This window comes from Elgaria multicarinata, chromosome 4 (genome assembly GCF_023053635.1).
Source record: "Elgaria multicarinata webbii isolate HBS135686 ecotype San Diego chromosome 4, rElgMul1.1.pri, whole genome shotgun sequence".
NCBI classification, from domain to species: domain Eukaryota; kingdom Metazoa; phylum Chordata; class Lepidosauria; order Squamata; family Anguidae; genus Elgaria; species Elgaria multicarinata.
Window position 1 is genome coordinate 125989361 of NC_086174.1, and position 17970 is coordinate 126007330.

General features: G+C 42.6%; 1 protein-coding gene across 1 annotated transcript in view; it reads left to right on the forward strand.

Moving 5' to 3' along the window:
* RNF144A (ring finger protein 144A) overlaps positions 1-17970 on the forward strand; it is a 66474-nt gene that overhangs the window by 32820 nt on the left and 15684 nt on the right. The window contains exon 2 of the mRNA XM_063125825.1: positions 10384-10529. Coding sequence (XP_062981895.1) covers positions 10395-10529 — 135 coding nt within the window. The 5' untranslated portion in view covers positions 10384-10394. The remainder of the gene's footprint in view (positions 1-10383; positions 10530-17970) is intronic.

The window sequence follows — 17970 nt, forward strand, 5'->3', positions numbered from 1 at the left end:
TAAAGACCAAAATTTGGCTACTACAAATGATACTTTATTGATTTGAAAATACCTTACAGTACATTTCAGTACAGATCCTCTAGAGAGACATTCCTTGTGGCACATGAAACAAAAACAAAAAAAAACCTTTCATGAAAAGTGGGAGAAAGTTTAACCATTCAGATTTAATTTGTTACTGGAAATGTTTGGGGGAAAAGTTGGGAAATGCTAAGTTAAGCATTCAGATGCTATTTAGGTTGTACAGTTTTAAAAAAAGAAATCCCGAGTTCATACCCTCTTGGAACCCAGGTCCTATTTTTATATTGGAGATGGTAATTCTGGGCTATATAGCTGCCCTTAGGGAAACAGTGGTCATTAAAGTAAATAGGAAAAAGCTGTAATGAAAGAGTGTGGCCCAGAAAAAGATTCACTTTTGGCACAGTGGAATTGCTTTAAATAGGTGTGCATGTCCCAAGAGCTGATTTTGCTTTCCCACATGATTCAGCTGGGCTACTATGGATGGATCTTCATCTGTGTTCTTCCCAGAAGCTTGAGTAGAGGGCAGGCCCTGTGGGTTTAGGATTGGTTTGATCTCAAACTGCACAAGCCGAACGTTAAAAGATTGCTACCATCTAAAATCTTGCCAGTTTTAAAATAACTCTCTTTTTATTTTATGTTAACCACAGTCTCAAAATAATTTGAGTATTTATTTGAAGAATTTTATTTTTATTTGCTTTTAAATTGAAGTAATACCTGGTGATTGAGGCCTTAGCTAGACCGGGCTTTATCACGGGGCAAATGCACAGAGGGTTCTGGGATCAGGGAGGGATCATCCCTCCCTTGCCCTGGGATAGAGCCTTCCCCTTTGGGCCCGCTTTCTCTGCGGTCTCGGGCTGAGCCCAAGACTGTGGAACATGTGGGCCATTGCTGCTCTTTGACCTGGCTCCGCTGCGCCCATCAGGGGTAGGGTAGGGGGAGCAGGGAAATTAAGTTAAATTAAAAAAAATCTCTTCATCACTACAGTTAAAGCTGCAGGAGCTATACTGCAGCTATACTGTGACCACATTTAAAAGAGGGCAAGGTACCTGCAGCTTTAATTGTTGTGATGAAGAGGAAATTTCACCAGGTTCTCCATATATACAAATGACACCTGCTGAAATTCTCTTTTCAATACAACTGTTAAAGTTACAGGAGCCCTGTCCTCCTTTTCCTATGGTCACCCTAACCTAGGCAATGGATAGTCATGCTAATACCACTTCCCTATAATGGTCATGCTGATACCACATGCAGGTGTCAGCACAGAGAAAGGTTTGGGACATCGCCCCAATAGTGGCTTTTCAAGCACTTCAGCAGGATGCATGCATTCATATAACCCGCTTGATGCATGGCAGCACAAGCAAAAATCAATACAAGCAGAGTAAAACCATGGCTCTCAATTACAAAAAGATTTGTGAGGTGGTCTCCTTTCAGTGGCATAAATAGGAAGATGATGCAACAGGGAGAGAGTACTTTTTCTAGTTTTCCCGTTCTAGTTTTAGCCGTCTTACTGCTTGTTTGATTTATCTCTTAGCTTAAACAAGTCTTTAAGCTAATCCTGAATTTAAGATAACAACAACAAAGGCCCAGTAAAGCAACCATGGAAGTTCAGTAATCATCATATATTCATAATGTTTTTTAACCAGGATTGGGAAAATATTTCGAATTCCTAGAATTTGTAGATACTCAGCCCTTGGGTGGGTGGGCAGTAAGCCAGGCAGTAAGCCCAATTGAAAGCAGTGGAGTTTACTTCTAAGTAGATGTGCATAGGTTTTCAGTGTAAGCAATCATTGTATGTGACTATTTTGGAAACAATTTGGTTATCTGTCCTCAGGTGATGGAATCCTAACGAGGTAATAGTACTAAAGCAATTCCCTTTTTCTGATATCATCCATGGGTAACAACTTCTGCTAAAGTGGGGACACGTTGGATGTCACGTCAGGACATAGTTGGAGGAGGATTTTGTTTGATGTCCTACCAAAACCACTGTGCTGCTTGGAATGTGAAGTTCTGAAACACACAAGCAGATGCTTTGTAACGAGTCCTTGGATTTACTCAGGAAATCACTATGTGTGAGCTCTTCATAGAGCCCCAAATATTATTAACATTGACATAGGTAGGCTACCAAAGGTAAAACGGCCCAAAAGGAAAATTCCTCCCAGAATAGTTTCTTGGCAGGACAACTCGTACTTCTTCACTGAGCTCGGTCAGCACAATATGGCATGTGTTGTCTGCTACTTGTGCATCCAGTCAAAGATACCAGTGGGCATATATTCCACTGAGGTGCATACGCAAATGAATGGAAAGTGTGCAAGATTCCATCATGTGCAAAATGATGGTGGATATGATTTTTGGGCCTCCTGTCTGCTTTAGGATCGTTCTATTTTTATAGCTTCTGGGCATGCACCTGTACAAAGCCCATCAGCTTTCTACAGGTTTAATCCTGTCCCAATAGAGGGAAGTAGCTCATCCCCACCCCCGTACCCCACTAATGACTCCCTGTTGGGGGGGAAAAGAAAGGCAGTTCTTGGAACATATTGCAACTGAGCCATAAACTAGAAATTAAAATACATTTTCAACCCTAAACATGCTTACTTGAAAGTTGATTACATTAAAATCAATAGGTCTTAGAGCCAAACCCTTTACCTGTGTAGATCTGAGCCTGAATGCATGTCCCCCCATCACCATTGCCAGATTTTGGGGGTGGTCTAAACTACATTGGGGCCATAACATGGAGAGTTGGGGGGGCTTTAAACCTTTGCCCCCTGCTTCATTCTCAGTCCATATCGGAGATCCCGACCTTGCAATTGCTTTGCCCGAAAAAGGATCAATTAATTCTTTTTTGGCAATACAAATTGCAAGTGCAGCAGACCCAATTCGAATTGGGACCACAGCAGTAGGGGGGGAAGGGTTAATATTAGAAGTCCTAATCCAGGTTGGGGACCCTGTGCTACGTGAGCGCCTTTCCTATTCTTGTACATTGATCCATATCCCAGTTGCACAGCACCCTAGGGCAATGCACTAATACCGCAGCAAATCCTAGACGTAACTAGGGTAGCAAGATTGCTATGTAATTAAGAGCAATAGTGTGTTGTGACTTGGGAAAGCAGTCACAAGACCTCCTAGTAAGGAGCTCAAACATTTCCTTTCGCTAGGGTACCCTGTTCCCAGGCTCTTCCATCTGCTGTTGCTAGTTGCCCAGCAGACAAGCAGTTATTATTATTATTATTTATTTATATAGCACCATCGATGTACATGGTGCTGTACAGATAACACAGTAAATAGCAAGACCCTGCCGCATAGGTTTACAATCTAATAAAGTTGTGGTAAACAATAAGGAGGGAAAGAGAATGCAAACAGGCACAGGGAAGTGTAAACAGGCACCGGGAAGGGTGAAGCTAACAGTATAGAGTCAGAACAAACTCAAAGTTTAAAAGCTATAGGGAAAAGAAAAGTTTTTAGCTGAGTTTTAAAAGCTGTGATTGAGTTGGTAGTTCTCAAGTGTTCTGGAAGAGCATTCCAGGCATGAGGGGCAGCAGAGGAAAATGGACGAAGCCGAGCAAGGGAAGTAGAGACCCTTGGGCAGGCGAGAAGCATGGCATCAGAGGAGCGAAGAGCACGAGCGGGGCAATAGTGTGAGATGAGAGAGGAGAGATAGGCAGGAGCTAGACCGTGAAAAGCTTTGAAGGTCAACAGGAGAAGTTTATATTGGATTCTGGAGTGAATTGGGAGCCAATGAAGAGATTTCAGAAGCGGTTTGTTACATAGCAGCTGGACTACTTGATCTCCCAATCCAGGTACAGCGAGAGTGTACCTTGTAAGCCTATGCGGCAGGGTCTTGCTATTTACTGTTTTACTCTGTACAGCACCATGTACATTGATGGTGCTATATAAATAAATAAATAAATAATAATAATAATAATAATAATAATAATAATAATAATAATAATAATAATACCTGTCACTCAGTTCCCTTAGCTAACATGGAATTCAATGGCCCCCATTCAGACAACACGCTAAACCATACTGCTTAACCACAAAATGGTTAATGGAATGCATGCATTCTGTTAACCATTTTGTGGTTAAGCAGCATGGTTTAGCGTGTTGTCTGAAAGGGGCCAATGAGGGTTACTTCCAAGTAGATGGGTATAGGACTGCAGCCTTAATTCATTTAGCTCCAACAGAAACAGAAAGTTAATTTTAAATTTGGCATTCCCTTTCTTACTTTACTTAGCTCAATAGCATTGCTAAGCCACTTTGGGAGTTTGCCTGAGAGAAACAGTCTAAAAATGGAAGAAACAAAATTAAAAAATTAATTTTGAGTTTCTTCTTGAGACACTCATGGTAAGAATATCCATGTTCCAGATGAGGCACTTTTGGGGGGCTTTGCTTAGTTTAAAGTAAGCAGAACCTAAGGAGGTTCGCTTGGCACCTACAATATATGCTTTTAGACGCCAGGTGAAGACCTTTTTATTCTCCCAGCATTTTAACAGTCTATAAATAAATTTTAACTTGGTGTTTAAAATTTGTAATTTTGCATTGCTGCTGTTTTTATCTGGTTGAGCTTTTATATTGTATTTTATAGTATGGTTTTATGTTGTTGTTTATTCGTTCAGTCGTTTCCGACTCTTCGTGACTTCATGGACCAGCCCACTCCAGAGCTTTCTGTCGGCTGTTGCCACCCCTAGCTCCCCCAAGGTCAAGTCTGTCACCTCCTGAATATCATCCATCCATCTTGCCCTTGGTCGGCCCCTCTTCCTTTTGCCTTCCACTTTCCCTAGCATCAGCCTCTTCTCCAGGGTATCCTGTCTTCTCATTATGTGGCCAAAGTACTTCAGTTTTGCCTTTAATACCATTCCCTCAAGTGAGCAATCTGGCTTTCTTTCCTGGAGTATGGACTGGTTTGATCTTCTTGCAGTCCAAGGCACTCTCAGAATTTTCCTCCAACACCACAGTTCAAAAGCATCTATCTTCCTTCGCTCATACTGTTGTTTTATACTTTGAATGTTTTTAATTTTTGTGAACCACCCAGAGAGCTCCGGCTATTGGGCAGTATAGAAATGTAATGAATGAATGAATGAATGAAATAATTCCCAAATATAAAACTTGTTTCAGTATTTTATGTATTTATTCATAATACTTACATACCACTTAATATAATGAAATCTCTAAATAGTTCGCTGATAAATGTTAAAACCCACATTTAAATAAGGTATTAAAATCAATTTCAACTGCAGGAACAATACAAATCACATTTAAATACACTATTAAAAGCAATTCAGCTGCAATAACAATACAAGAAAATACAAGGAACAGTAAGGTGGAGCAGCATATGATTAATAGCAATGAATTACAGTCAGGCTTTCTCTGGTATTTTAGTAATATTTATTTATTAAATATAATATTTATATTTAGTAATATAATTCCCCTCCCCCCCCCCCAGTTCTTTCAAGTTAGAGCCATCGGGTGGGGTGGGGGGATGGGATGGCTTGGCCAAAACTGGGTTTTTCAGGGAAATTCACAGCTGTGACACTAATGGCCTTTTGCCTGCGTTGGGCCTTCCTTCTTCCAGGCAAAAGGATGCTAGTGTCACAGCTGGGAATATTTTTCTGTGGCTACCATTCTGTAAATATAACATCCAAAACAGGCCCTGTCACATTTTATGGCTATTTTGGGTGGATGTGTATGCATTGTGAATGGCTATTTACAAAATAAAATAGCCATCAGGAAGCTTGTGGGTTGTAGTTTACGGTTGCTTTCATCTATTGTAAACTATACCTCCTGGCAATCTCTTAATTGTTTCAACAGGATACTGCCACTATCGCAAATAAAGTACATATGCATACCACTGTGCAAGTTTAAAGACTGTTCTTATGTATTTTTATATGGTAACATGTCACACTTTGTTGAGTGGGACTTACTCTTACTCAAGTGGGCATAGGATTGCAACCTTAGTGTTCCAGGTTATGAAGTTCTGAGACACATCCATGAATACTGGAATTATGGGTACATATATTCATATCCCACTTGCTACTTTCATATTTTCAATTCTCCCACATGGAGCTTCAGTACTGCAGTTTGTGTTAATACTTACAGTATACACACGCGCGCACAACAGAATCTAACAATATTTCCTCATGCCAGATCCCAAATACATATACTGTACATGTAGTCCTCTATTATTCACCAGTTGTTCACATAGTAGAAGCAGCAAGTGCTTCCAGAGTCTTTATGCTGCACCACCATTTTGCACCAATGTAGCGTTGTTGATCGACCCATCGTGTTTACATGATAGTGATGCCCTGCGTATGGACCTTGGAAGTTAACTTTTAAGGACTCTCAACTCTGTCTTGGCACTGAAGACCAGATGGAACACTTCCACACAACCACATATCATGTTAGTCCGAAGGTTGCTTCTTGCAACCCACCTGGGCAGGGGATTGGGGGGGGGGGGTAAGTAGGGGGGCAAATGGCAGCTGATAAGGGGAGAATGGGAGGGGGGAGTAACCCCCTTCAGACTGTTTTCTCCATGCAAGGTTCCAGGCTCATATTTAACCAGGGGTGCTTTGCGAGGGAGAAGAGCTTTTGGATTTAACAACATCCCATCCCATGTAATGTTCAGTTTAGTTCTCAGCTGCCTGGCCCTAGGCTGCTCTGTGTCACTTGCAGCCAGGTTAATGGCAGCCATTGTGATATTTCTGCCTGCAAAGCCTCATGATGATCTCGGAATACATCATCCAATGATACCAAGAGAGCAGAGGACAGTGGTGGAGGATGGGACTTCAGGAGTGAAGCGATCAGAAGAGAAAGACAAACGAAATACAGCCTGTTTATACTGATAGGTTCTTAACTGAAATTTGCTAACAGTAGAAATCTGCATCTTGTTGCTTGCGTTCCCAGATGCTTGGCCTTTTCAAAGCCTCTCTCAGTTGATGTCTCTCTTTTGTTTCCTGTGGGTCATCTCTAATAACAAAAGGAGGGATAGAGCCTCCCCACCGCCCAGAGCAGAAACTCTGTGCCTTTAATGGTTCCATGGCGATGCACACAGTCTAGCTCTACAGCACTTCTCAACAGGAAATAACACAACCCTGGATTTAAAAATATTAAGCGTTCTACTCCCACTTGGCTACTGACAAGTAAACAGGCCTCTTTGTTCTCTTCTTTGCAACAACCAAGGGCTTGGGGTTTTTTTCCCCCCCCTTCACCCATAGACGACAGACGTCCTTTTCTTTCTAAGCTCGTTGTGTTACATTTTGTACTTTGATACGGAGAGATCCAAATCGAAAACATACTGACTCCAGATTAGTTGTGAGGGTGTACATGTGCAGAAATAGCCACTTTCTCCTTTTAAGAGGCACACACGCTTGGCAAATGGAGAAGGCTCTGTTCCCCCACTTCTGCGTAACTGAAAAGGAAAGTAGCACAGTAAGCCACCCACAGAACATTAGAAAACGAAAACAGAGCAGTGACTTGAATAGCAATAGAGGGGACACATTTCTGACATTCCCCCTGCCCAATAAGTGATTTTGTAATGCAGAGATAAACGGTGCTTCGTGGTGCTCAAAAATGACAGGCAGGTTTTATTCTCTCTAACTCAGTGAATGCGGGTAATTGAGCTTGGAAGTGAAATTGGGCCGCCCAAATGTAAGCCATGGGTTTGTACATCCAACCCCCACCCCACCCCAAACTAAATCCCCAACAAAGATCTATGACAGCCTTCCCCAACCTGTCACACATCTGGAGGGCACCAGGTTGAGGAAGGCTAATCTTTGAGCTTCTGACACTTGCAGAATATTGGTGACAGTTGAGCCTTATAGAGGTAAGACCAGGCGATATCCCTTTGATTGCCCCGGGATCATCCCTGTGCGTCCACATGACGCACAGGGCATCCCGGGAACAGGGAGGGATGAAAAATGTGATTGAAAGAAAATACATGTAAAAACAGAATTACTTTTTACAAGTCAATGGAGCACAAAGCTTCTGAATGCAATTAAGCATTGGATTTTGCATGCGAGGGTGTATCTGATGCAAATTAAGTAGAATGACTTTTGCTGTAATCTGAGGGGTGTTTGGGCAAGGTAGGGCGCGGGTTGGCTGGAAACCCAAACCAGCCTCATGCTCACCTCCTAACATGCAATGTGAGGATAATTAGGAACATCACATGGCATATGACCGGCACACACGGGGGTGGTTAATAATCCACCATGGATTCTTACCCACCCTCATGTCGTGCGAACAGCCTGCGTCCCCAGCCTGCTGTATCGCCGTGGGCATTTGCAGAGCCCATTTTAAATGTTTAAAATTAGGGAGAATATTGAGGGTGTCATTTGGGGAGAAGAGGAAAATGGAGAACAGGCGAGAGAGGGAATTGGTCTGTTCAAGTATGCTTAAGGTGGGGATTTGAGTTGGGGTAGGGGATGTGTTCCCTGAGGTTAAAGAACTCTCCTCCCAGCCTTGTATGGGGATGTTTCAGAAGGGAGGAAATTAAAAAAGGACACCCTTTCTTACTTCACAGAAATGTCTTTGCCCAATATATCGCTATAAAGTGCTCAGGTCTGATACTGGCAGCCAGTTCTGAATCGGAAGTCTTTTAGCACTCAACATGTAGTACAGTGGAGGCTTCAGGTTTCAAGACAGTGGAGAAAGAAAGAAAACAAGTCCCCCTCTTTTTTCTTTTTCTTTTTAAAAAATCTTCTTCCACCCCATGAGCTACAAACATCTCTAGAAGCTTCCTATTCCAACCTGATTGGTGTCCCAAAGAAGAGCACTCTTGTTGAGGGCTGGGGATACACTGCAACATGTTTATACGATTGGCAATGAAGGGTGGAGGGAGCCTAATAAACCCAAACAAGAATCTTTATGATTTGACATATATTCAAAATAATCCTCTCTCTCCCTCCCTCCCTCTCTCTCCCTGGCTCACACACTCACACAGCCTTAGGCCTTAGCTAGACCTAAGGTTTATCCCGGGATCGTCCCAGGGTCATCCCTGTTCATGTAAATGACACACAGGATATCCCGGGAGCAGGCAGGGATGACCCTGGCACGATCCCGGGATAAACCTTAGGTCTAGCTAGCTAAGGCCTTAGACTTTCACCCATGGAAAAGAGTTTGTTCCAGGTCTAGTGCATCTCTATTATGAATTGTGATTTGGAGCTAATATCCTGTTCAGTGACTTTTTATTTCCTTTTTTCCTTGGAACAAAGTTCATCCTTCTGGTTTCTCAGAAGAAATGATCCAGAACATGCACTGAAAATAGGATTATTTGATTTTTCCCCTCTTTCTTTCTTTCTTTCTTTCTTTCTTTCTTTCTTTCTTTCTCCCATCCGATTTTTGCCAGCCAGTCCATGCCAGTTATAATGAAAATCGCCCATTACGCGATGCTGCTTTGTGGCCAAGAGTTGAAAGATTTTTCTTGTTTCCTGGCAAGCAGAAGGCCAAACTGTAAAGCAATCTTGTAACCCTTGAAGGGCTTCTGCCTGCAATAAATAGGAAATCTTTTCCTATTGATCTATAACAGTAACTTTTCCTTTTGAGCTAAAATATGAAATGGGGAAAAAGCTATAAAATGGTAATTATGTCACCTGACAATGAATTATATAGGTGCATTATTGTTTACTAAGCATACATGCATGTTGTTTGTTATTGTTAGTATTAGGAAACATATCGATTTGGGGCATTTAAATTTTAAAAAAGTAAAGAAAAAGTTAAACCATGAATGACTTACTTGTGGGTCAAGCAGTGGGTGTTTGTGGCACTCCTGGACAGGAGCACCTGGCCCATGGAGTTGGCTACGGCATAAAAGTCAAGCCGGCACTCCTGCATGGCTCTCTTGTGTTGTGCTACTTCCTGCTCTCTGGTTTAGTAGATCTTAGGTAAAAGCACACCAGCACACAAAAAGGCTGCATTGTGCACCACTTGAGTGGCATTGTCCAACGCTTAGATTCCACTTGTAGTATACGAGGTTGGGCACGGCTGATATAAGCATTTGTTTGGCCAGGTGATACGACTTGCACAAGATTCTGTCTACGAAATTAGATTGTGCATCATCAGACACAACCATCTGAAACAGGAATATTGTTTGAGCCCATTGATGCCATAAGACACATGATAAATAATGTGGTTTGATAAACCAAGGTATAGTGCACATTGAGGGGTTCAAATGTGCTTGCAGAGCACCTAGTAAGTAAGGTTGCCCTTTCCCCTTCTAGGAACGTGGGAATGTGTGTTGTTTCAGTGGAAATTCTCCCATCTCACCACACACACATTTCCCAGCATTGAAGAAAAAGGGAGCTTTAAATTGAGCCAGACTAAATTCACAAGGATTCTGCTAAAACATGATATTGATGCACTCCTTCCTCTTTTCAGATTATTCTGCAATGACTACAGCAAGATATAGACCTACTTGGGACTTAGTCCTTGATCCTCTTGTGTCATGTAAGCTGTGCCTTGGGGAGTATCCAGTGGAGCAGATGACAACAATAGGACAATGCCAATGCGTCTTCTGTACTCTGGTTAGTAAGTTTCAAATGGTGTATACATGGTGCTACAGCCCATGCTATGCCCACACCCATCTTAAGGCCTGATGAAGTCAACAGGAGTTGTGTTTGTGGATTTGAGGGGGTGGATTGCACATGCTGTTTTATGTGAAATGTGCAATGAGTACATGGTGCATGTTGTAGAGGTATTGCTTAGTCCTGGGGCTATTTCTGCTCCTCTTGTAAAACTCCTGTGCTCATCTCCAGACATACAAACCTGACATGACAATGGCTCGGTTCACACAATCACCGCGGCTTAAACAAGCTACAGTGGGGGGTTTTAAGCCCCAATGCATGCCAAGCACAATAGCCTAATTACCTGCCTGGGCATGGATTGTCATGTCATCTCAACCTAAGCAGCATGTCTAATTTGAGGGGGAAACAATCCTCAAATGACCCAACAGCAGGCCATGGGTTGTTTGAAGGTTGTTTCCCCCCTCAAACAAACCATGCCACCCAGGTTTGGATGGCACAACAAGTCATGGCCAGATAAATAGGCAAACAGCGCCCAGCACATAGCTTTTTAAAGCTGCTGTGATCATGTCAACCAGGTCAATGAGGGTTCTGACTGCTTAAGGGACTATCAAAATTTTGGGGTTGGTCAAGTTTACTAGTTACAAGCCCCCATGCAGCACTTGGGTAGACATCAGTGATGCTGGAAAAATATTTTTGCTGGTGCCACTGCCTAGAACGACAACCTGAAATGTAGTACAATAAAATAGTTATTTTAAAATGGTTGGATTTTAGACAATGAAAGGTGTCTAGTGGTTAGTGTCAGGCTAGGAGGAGAGAGAGCCGAGTTCAAACCTCCTCTAACCCATGAAGCTCAGTGCATAACCTTAGCTCAGTCTCTATCTCTTAGCCTAATCTCCTTCATAGAGTTGTTGTGAAAATAAAATTAGTGAATGAAAAAAAAATGTTTGCCACCCTGAGCTCCTTAGAGGAATGGTGGGATAAAATATAACAAATAATAGAAGTTAGCAAAATAAAGTAGCAGATAAAGATCTGAGTTGAGTTCCCTGTTCAGGAATGGGCTTGCTATGTCACCTGCTTCTGTTGCTAATTTTTGGCCTAATGTATCTCCCAGGGATGTTAAGGAGATAACATGGGATAAGTCCCTTACGTGCTACCTTGAGCTCTTTTAAAAAAGGAAAAGAAGGCTACAAAGATGATGATGGTGGTGATATTAATATGTGCCTGTTCCAAAAAAAATTAAATGAACAGGCACCTGGGGCTTATTCAGACCCAGTTATTATGATCAATGTCTTTTATTTTTGGCAGAGCGTTCATTAAGCCACGTGCCTTCCTTTGTAAAAATACATCTGGAAGAAAGAGGGAAATGGAACTAAACTGGCGGGCGGGAGGATGTCTTCATGCTAAATCAGCAACATCTTGAACAGAAAAGCGAAAGAGCAGTCTCTTAAGCCATTGCATGGAGCAAATAGCATGCCATAGAAAAGAAAGGCCATCTGGTTAAGTTCATAAGTATATTGAGGGCAACGTGTGTGGGAGTCAAACTGCATCCATCCAGTTAAAAAACCCAAAAGTTGGTTCACATGAGGAAAGCAAGATCAAGGGAGGAGAAATTAGAAAGTAACTGGTTTCAAGAAAGAAAAAAACACACTTCACCCTTATTCACAGTAGCCAAAAATTCAGGGTGTGTAGGGTCACAATTCTCCCGCTAGGAAAACAAAACAAAACCCAAACCAATTTACCTGCAGCTTTCTTCTTCTGTGTCTGTTTGCAGCCATGATGATCTGGGCCGTTTTGCCTAGGTAATATGGGAACACTTCCATGTCTTTAGACACTGTGTTCTGCAGTGCATTGAGGCAAGAAAGCATCCCTGTGTTGCCTAGGCAACCAGGCAGCTTTTCCATCCATCTGGTATTTGCATGTCTTTTATTCACTAAATTGATATCTGTACCCCCTCCCCCCCCAATGTATTTTGCAGTAGCTTCCAAATATTAGCATTAAAGAGAAGAACATATTTTCTTCTTATTTTTTGTTCTTGCAAGTCTCGACAGAGAAGACTGGTGTTGCTCCCTGGCTCTAGAGACAACAACAATAATAAATAACAATAATAAATCAGGTTATGACTAGGGCAGAGGGAATGTTCTAAGTAAAATTAAGCACCAGAGGAACAAAACGTCTTAAAACATCCTGCCATATGTCACAGCAAGAGGATTGGCCTAGATCGGGGTTGGGGTTGGGGTACCTCTTCCAGACTGAGGACCGAATTAGAAGCTCTCGGGGCCCACATTCCAATGGTGGGCGGAGCTGAAAGCAAAAGGGGTGTGACCCAAATTACAAAAAACACCAGCATATTTTCACTTAAAGCACTTAACTGCCAATAACTAAGGCTTAGGAGAGGTATTTCAACCTTTTAGAATAAGGGAAAAACCTGGACAAAAGCCAGGAAATCACCAAATGATTGACGGTTGGGAAGCATAGGTCATAGCGATTTGGGGACCCCAGACCTGAGGTTCCCCACCCCTGGCCTAAATGGTCCATGCAGTTTGAATGTTACCTACTCGCTGCTAGCAAGTACCAATTGTCCCCTGCCAGTGTCTTTTTCCACCTACCCAGTTGATTGCCACAGTTATTGCAGGAGACAAGCTTTTAAATCCACAATTTTCAGTCTGCAATTCAGCACATTGGATCCATGTGTAGCTCTATCATCACGTCTCTCCATCGTTCTTCTGTTAAAGTATTAGAGTTAGTAGTGAGCTTTAAGGTAGGACTCTGGAGAGTAATTGAACTTAAGCATGGAGAAGCCTAAGCATATTGGTTGGAAGTGCTGGAACAACTTTTTCTGTTTTGTGTGCATGTTGGGGAAGGGGGAGGGTGACCTCAATGTAGAGTCATTTTTCTAAACTCCTATGCATAGCAAAAGAGCCGAGCATATTATTTACAAAGCGATCTTTCAGAACTGCAGAGTCAGAAAGAAATCAGATCTTCTATCGGTGCTCAGGTCTGCACAGGTGGAGAAATATTATAGAGCTGAGTAGTTCCCAGTCCCTTCACAACCCCTGAAATGTTGTTGTAAAGGAGCTCATAAGGTATAATTTTCTTGGCACATTAGCATAAAGTTGTCATTTTTGGATTGAAAAAAAGCTGGGTTGGCTTTATTCAAAGTGTCCCTATGGTGGAGGAATACAATGTGCAGGCCCACACATCAGCAGTTGGCATGGGCGGGCAGCAGCTGAGGGCCCACAGGCTCAGAAAGGCCCATCTGCCCCTGACCCTGCTGCAGTTGCTGCCATCCTCCTCCTCCTCAACCTCCAGCTTCAGCAGGCGAGTGGCCTGGGGTGGGAGTGGGGAGCTTTGGCCAGCAGGCAGGCAAATAGGGGGCCTCGTGGGGGGAGATGAGGCACTGGGGGCCTGTTAGCACTAGGTGAACTGCCCATTCGAGACTGGCACCAGCCAACTGAGCTTTTTTAATTATACATCAATATTTTTTCAACAATACAATTAAAGATTTATTATCCTTTATAGCACCAGAGCTAGTCTCTCTTTTTTCATACCGTGTAGTGGTGCTTTTTCTCCTTTTTTTGTCATTCTGAGTGCCATTTTTTGGGTGGAAAGGTGGGATATAAATTAAGTAAATAAGAATGTACACAGATCTCCTCACCTGAGTTCTCAGTGAGAACTTCCCCCTCCCTTTCCGTATCCTCATTCATTATCCTGAATTGCTCAAATTCAAGACGCAAACAGGTGTTGGCCTATATAGAATGATAGATCTTTCCTTACATTTTGTTGGTTTGATAGGAAAAGCCAGTCAAAGAGCTGAGCACACGCTCTTATTGTAGCCATACTTATCCCCTCTTAATGTGCAGCTGCCACCAGGCTCCTTTGATGCTTTGTGGGAGTGTCTGCTGCTTATGTTTTTTCATCTTGTTCTCAGACATATGCCTAGTCCAGTGCCGTTCTAAGGGAGCATCCCTTGTAGCACCATCTGAGGCCTTGTATAAGTCATGGCCCTGATTAGAAATGCAGTGATGTTTTGCAGGAAATTACTTCTGGCCAGCCAAGTAGGATTAGCACGCTACCGAGCTTGCTGAAATGGACCCATTTTTAAGCCTACATTTGTCTGCTGTGGGGGCGGGGAGAATATTCGAGCTTTCCAAGGTTGTCAAGCTGTTCTCTCCTGGCATAGAGAAAACACGTCGAATGCTGGCCTGGTTTTGTCGCTAGCCTTGCTTGTAGAAAAAGCTACACAGAACAAGTGGGTTTGATTCTAATCCTCATTAATGTTCTTCAGACTTATCATTCAGTAGGTCAGCCGTGCAAATAGTCAAAGAGACCATCCACTCCCTGATCAATTTGCCTGGGCTTTCGCTGTCCTTCTACCTTTTCAGTACTCCAATTGCCCAGACTATGGGGAGGGAAGCTGCTCGCACAGATGCCCCATGTCGTGCACAAGGAGGAGTTAGGAAGGGGTAGCTGTCACCAACATTGCACCGTTCTGCTAACACTCAGCTTTTCCCTACCACACTTAGAGCTAAAGATTCTCAGCCTACAGTCAACATCCACAGCATTGCTATGTAGACTGGGTGGGCTTCATTCTTCTCTCTCTTCTTTTTCATACCCAGAGAGAGAGAGAGAGAGAGAGAAGCTGCCATCCGTTTCTGGTCTGTTTGACTGGCTGGATAAACCCTCCCTTTCTGTTTCTCCTTCCTTTTCTTTTTTCATTTGCACGTAACGAGAAGCCACGATGGATGAATTTCCCTTTGGGGTTTCTTGTTGTGGTGGCCATTTTAATATTCGGAGCATGGTGCCATAGCTTCTGTTAAGTGCAAATCTGGCTAGGGTGGGTTGTTGATGTAGTTGACAAGCCACCCTGAACCTTTGGGTTGTTTTAGGGTTGCTAGTGGCTTGCCAACCACTCTAACAACCCACCCTGGATGGGTTCACACTTAACAAGAAGCTACGGCGTGCTTCCATTGCACTTTGAATATTTAAAAATATTTTAAAAGGCCACCAGCATGACAAGAAGCCCCACAGGGAAATGTACCCACGGTGGCTTCTTGTTACGTGTGACCCTGGCTACAAACCCTGCTCACATGTCCTGATAGCCCACCGTGGATTAATTTACCCACGGGGGCTGTCACATGCTGGGCACGTAGCTTGCCGTGGCTTGTTGTGTTGTGCAAACCCAGATGGCAGGCTTTGTTTGAGGAGTTAGACAGCCCTTTAATAACCCTCAACAAGCCATGGGTTATTTGAGGGCTTTGCTTCATCATGCAAATACGGTGTCTACAAACAAACAGTATGACGCAACAGACCCTGTGGGTATACAGTGGTCTGTCATGTCATCCAAAGCAAGTCAAAGAGAACACAGTGCCTACAGAAACATAGGAAGGCTGGCTGGCTAACTTCTCTCTTTTCATCCTATTCTCCCTTCCCCATGTAAGACAATCATGAAGTGAATTGGCATACCTCTTCAATGGCCCAAACCTTCATAACTGCTATGACACTTTAAATGCTAAGTTTTATATGCCTTTTACATTTGAAACATTATCGCATGTCACTATTCTAAACTGGCAAGCCTCAAAAGCCAAAATATATGTGACATCTGTAAGAAACATTAATACAGGCTGTGTTGTGCGTCTCATAAAATGAAGGATCCTCACTGGGAGCTCCTGTACTTTATGCTGAAACTGGCTGAAAAATTATAGATTTCATGTGGGGACGGGGAACTAGGCCTTTGTTGTATCCTACATACTAATAGTGAACTTGTTCCTTGAATGACTATCCAGGCAGAAGAGGAGGGTATCATTGGCGGGGCGGGATTTGGGAAAGCCCCAGTACAAAATAATCTTTATAACAAGAGCATGGGGCGGGGGTCAGCCAGAATGTGCTCAGTGGCATGCTGGCTGCCTACTGTGGGAGGAGGGGGGAGAATTTTTGTTGAAGGCCCAACCTGTGCTTCTAGCATGCAGTAACTCTGTACTTAGTAATTTACTTCCTGTGGACTATGTCATTCCTATACACTGTGGAAAGTTTTCATTCTGTCCCTTTCAAGAATAGCAGCCTACCTCAGTAATAAGGACGAGTCCCTTTGTTTTCTGCCTTAAGCAGAGCACCTCTCTGGGGAACGATAGCTGTGAACAGGCCCAAAAAACATTTGGTAAAAATGGTATGTAAGGGCGTTTAAGGGAGTAACGTAAACATTTTCACACACCCCAAAATGGCAACTTTTGCAGTGGATATCAAAGCTGCCCCCCCCCCCCGAAATGAGCACTACATCAGAGGAGATTTTATTTGCAAGAAAAATAAAATGTGTCAGCGATGCCTATCAATTTTATTTCAAAATGCTTTAACATGAATGAAACATCCATTTATTATTGTCTTTACAAGGACTTTTATGTGGTACATTGTTTAAGTGCAAAGAAAGGTCCTCCTAATGAACAATAAATGTGCTTTTCTATTTATTGCTAGCTTTGATGCATGAAAGTTTAGTATTATACGTTTCCGCACAAGCTTGCTACTCTCTGGCTTTTTGTGTGTAATGACAGCACAATATTTTTGTGAAACGGCTTTCATCATTTCCTACTTGGCAGTTGACCAATGAACTAAATATTCTTGTGATGGTGGTCATGAATCTGGGGGATATGGTTGAATGAAAATGGTCCCCATGATCATATTAATGTAGCAAGGGGATCTTCTCTACTCTTTTTGCTTGAAGATGTCAGGAAAGGGATAGAAAAATCTGTCTAACCTTGACAACAGCCATAATCAGGGTGTGAAGAAATCTTTTTGTTTTTAATTGATCATTCATAATTGCAAAGTGCACTAGACTCTAAAAGTTCTTTGTGGGGGCTAAATGTTGTTTGAAATGTATGCAGTTTCATTTTAATTGTAAGCCTATGCAGCAGGGTCTTGCTATTTACTGTTTTACTCTGTACAGCACCATGTACATTGATGGTGCTATATAAATAATAATAATAATAATAATAATAATAATAATAATAATAATAATAATAATAATTCGTTATTTGCAAATGGGGAGAGAATAGCAGGAGGCTGGTTCCATTTTACAGAGTGTCCATCCTGCCTCTTCAAACTGGATCCCAGTATTAATGGTGCTCCTTTTAGATAAGGGGCCCTTTTGGCAGTTTGACAAATTCTTGTGGGCACCACCACAACATGGGTGTGCTGCAGATGAAAGCATCGGCCTGCAGCTACCTGCCATCTTCATCGCCAAAAAATATCTCTGAGCCCCACGTGCGATCCGGAGACATTTATAGGAAAAGAAGATGAAAACAGCCAGAGTTCCTCACTTTGTTTTGAAGCGATCCCAGCTGCCAGTAAAAAAAAAAAACCTCAATTAAAATTAAATAAAAATAATGTGGGAGGGGTAGGGCACCTCTGTGGGTGCCAAGGAAAGTGCACTCCAGCCCACAGGCGCTGCATT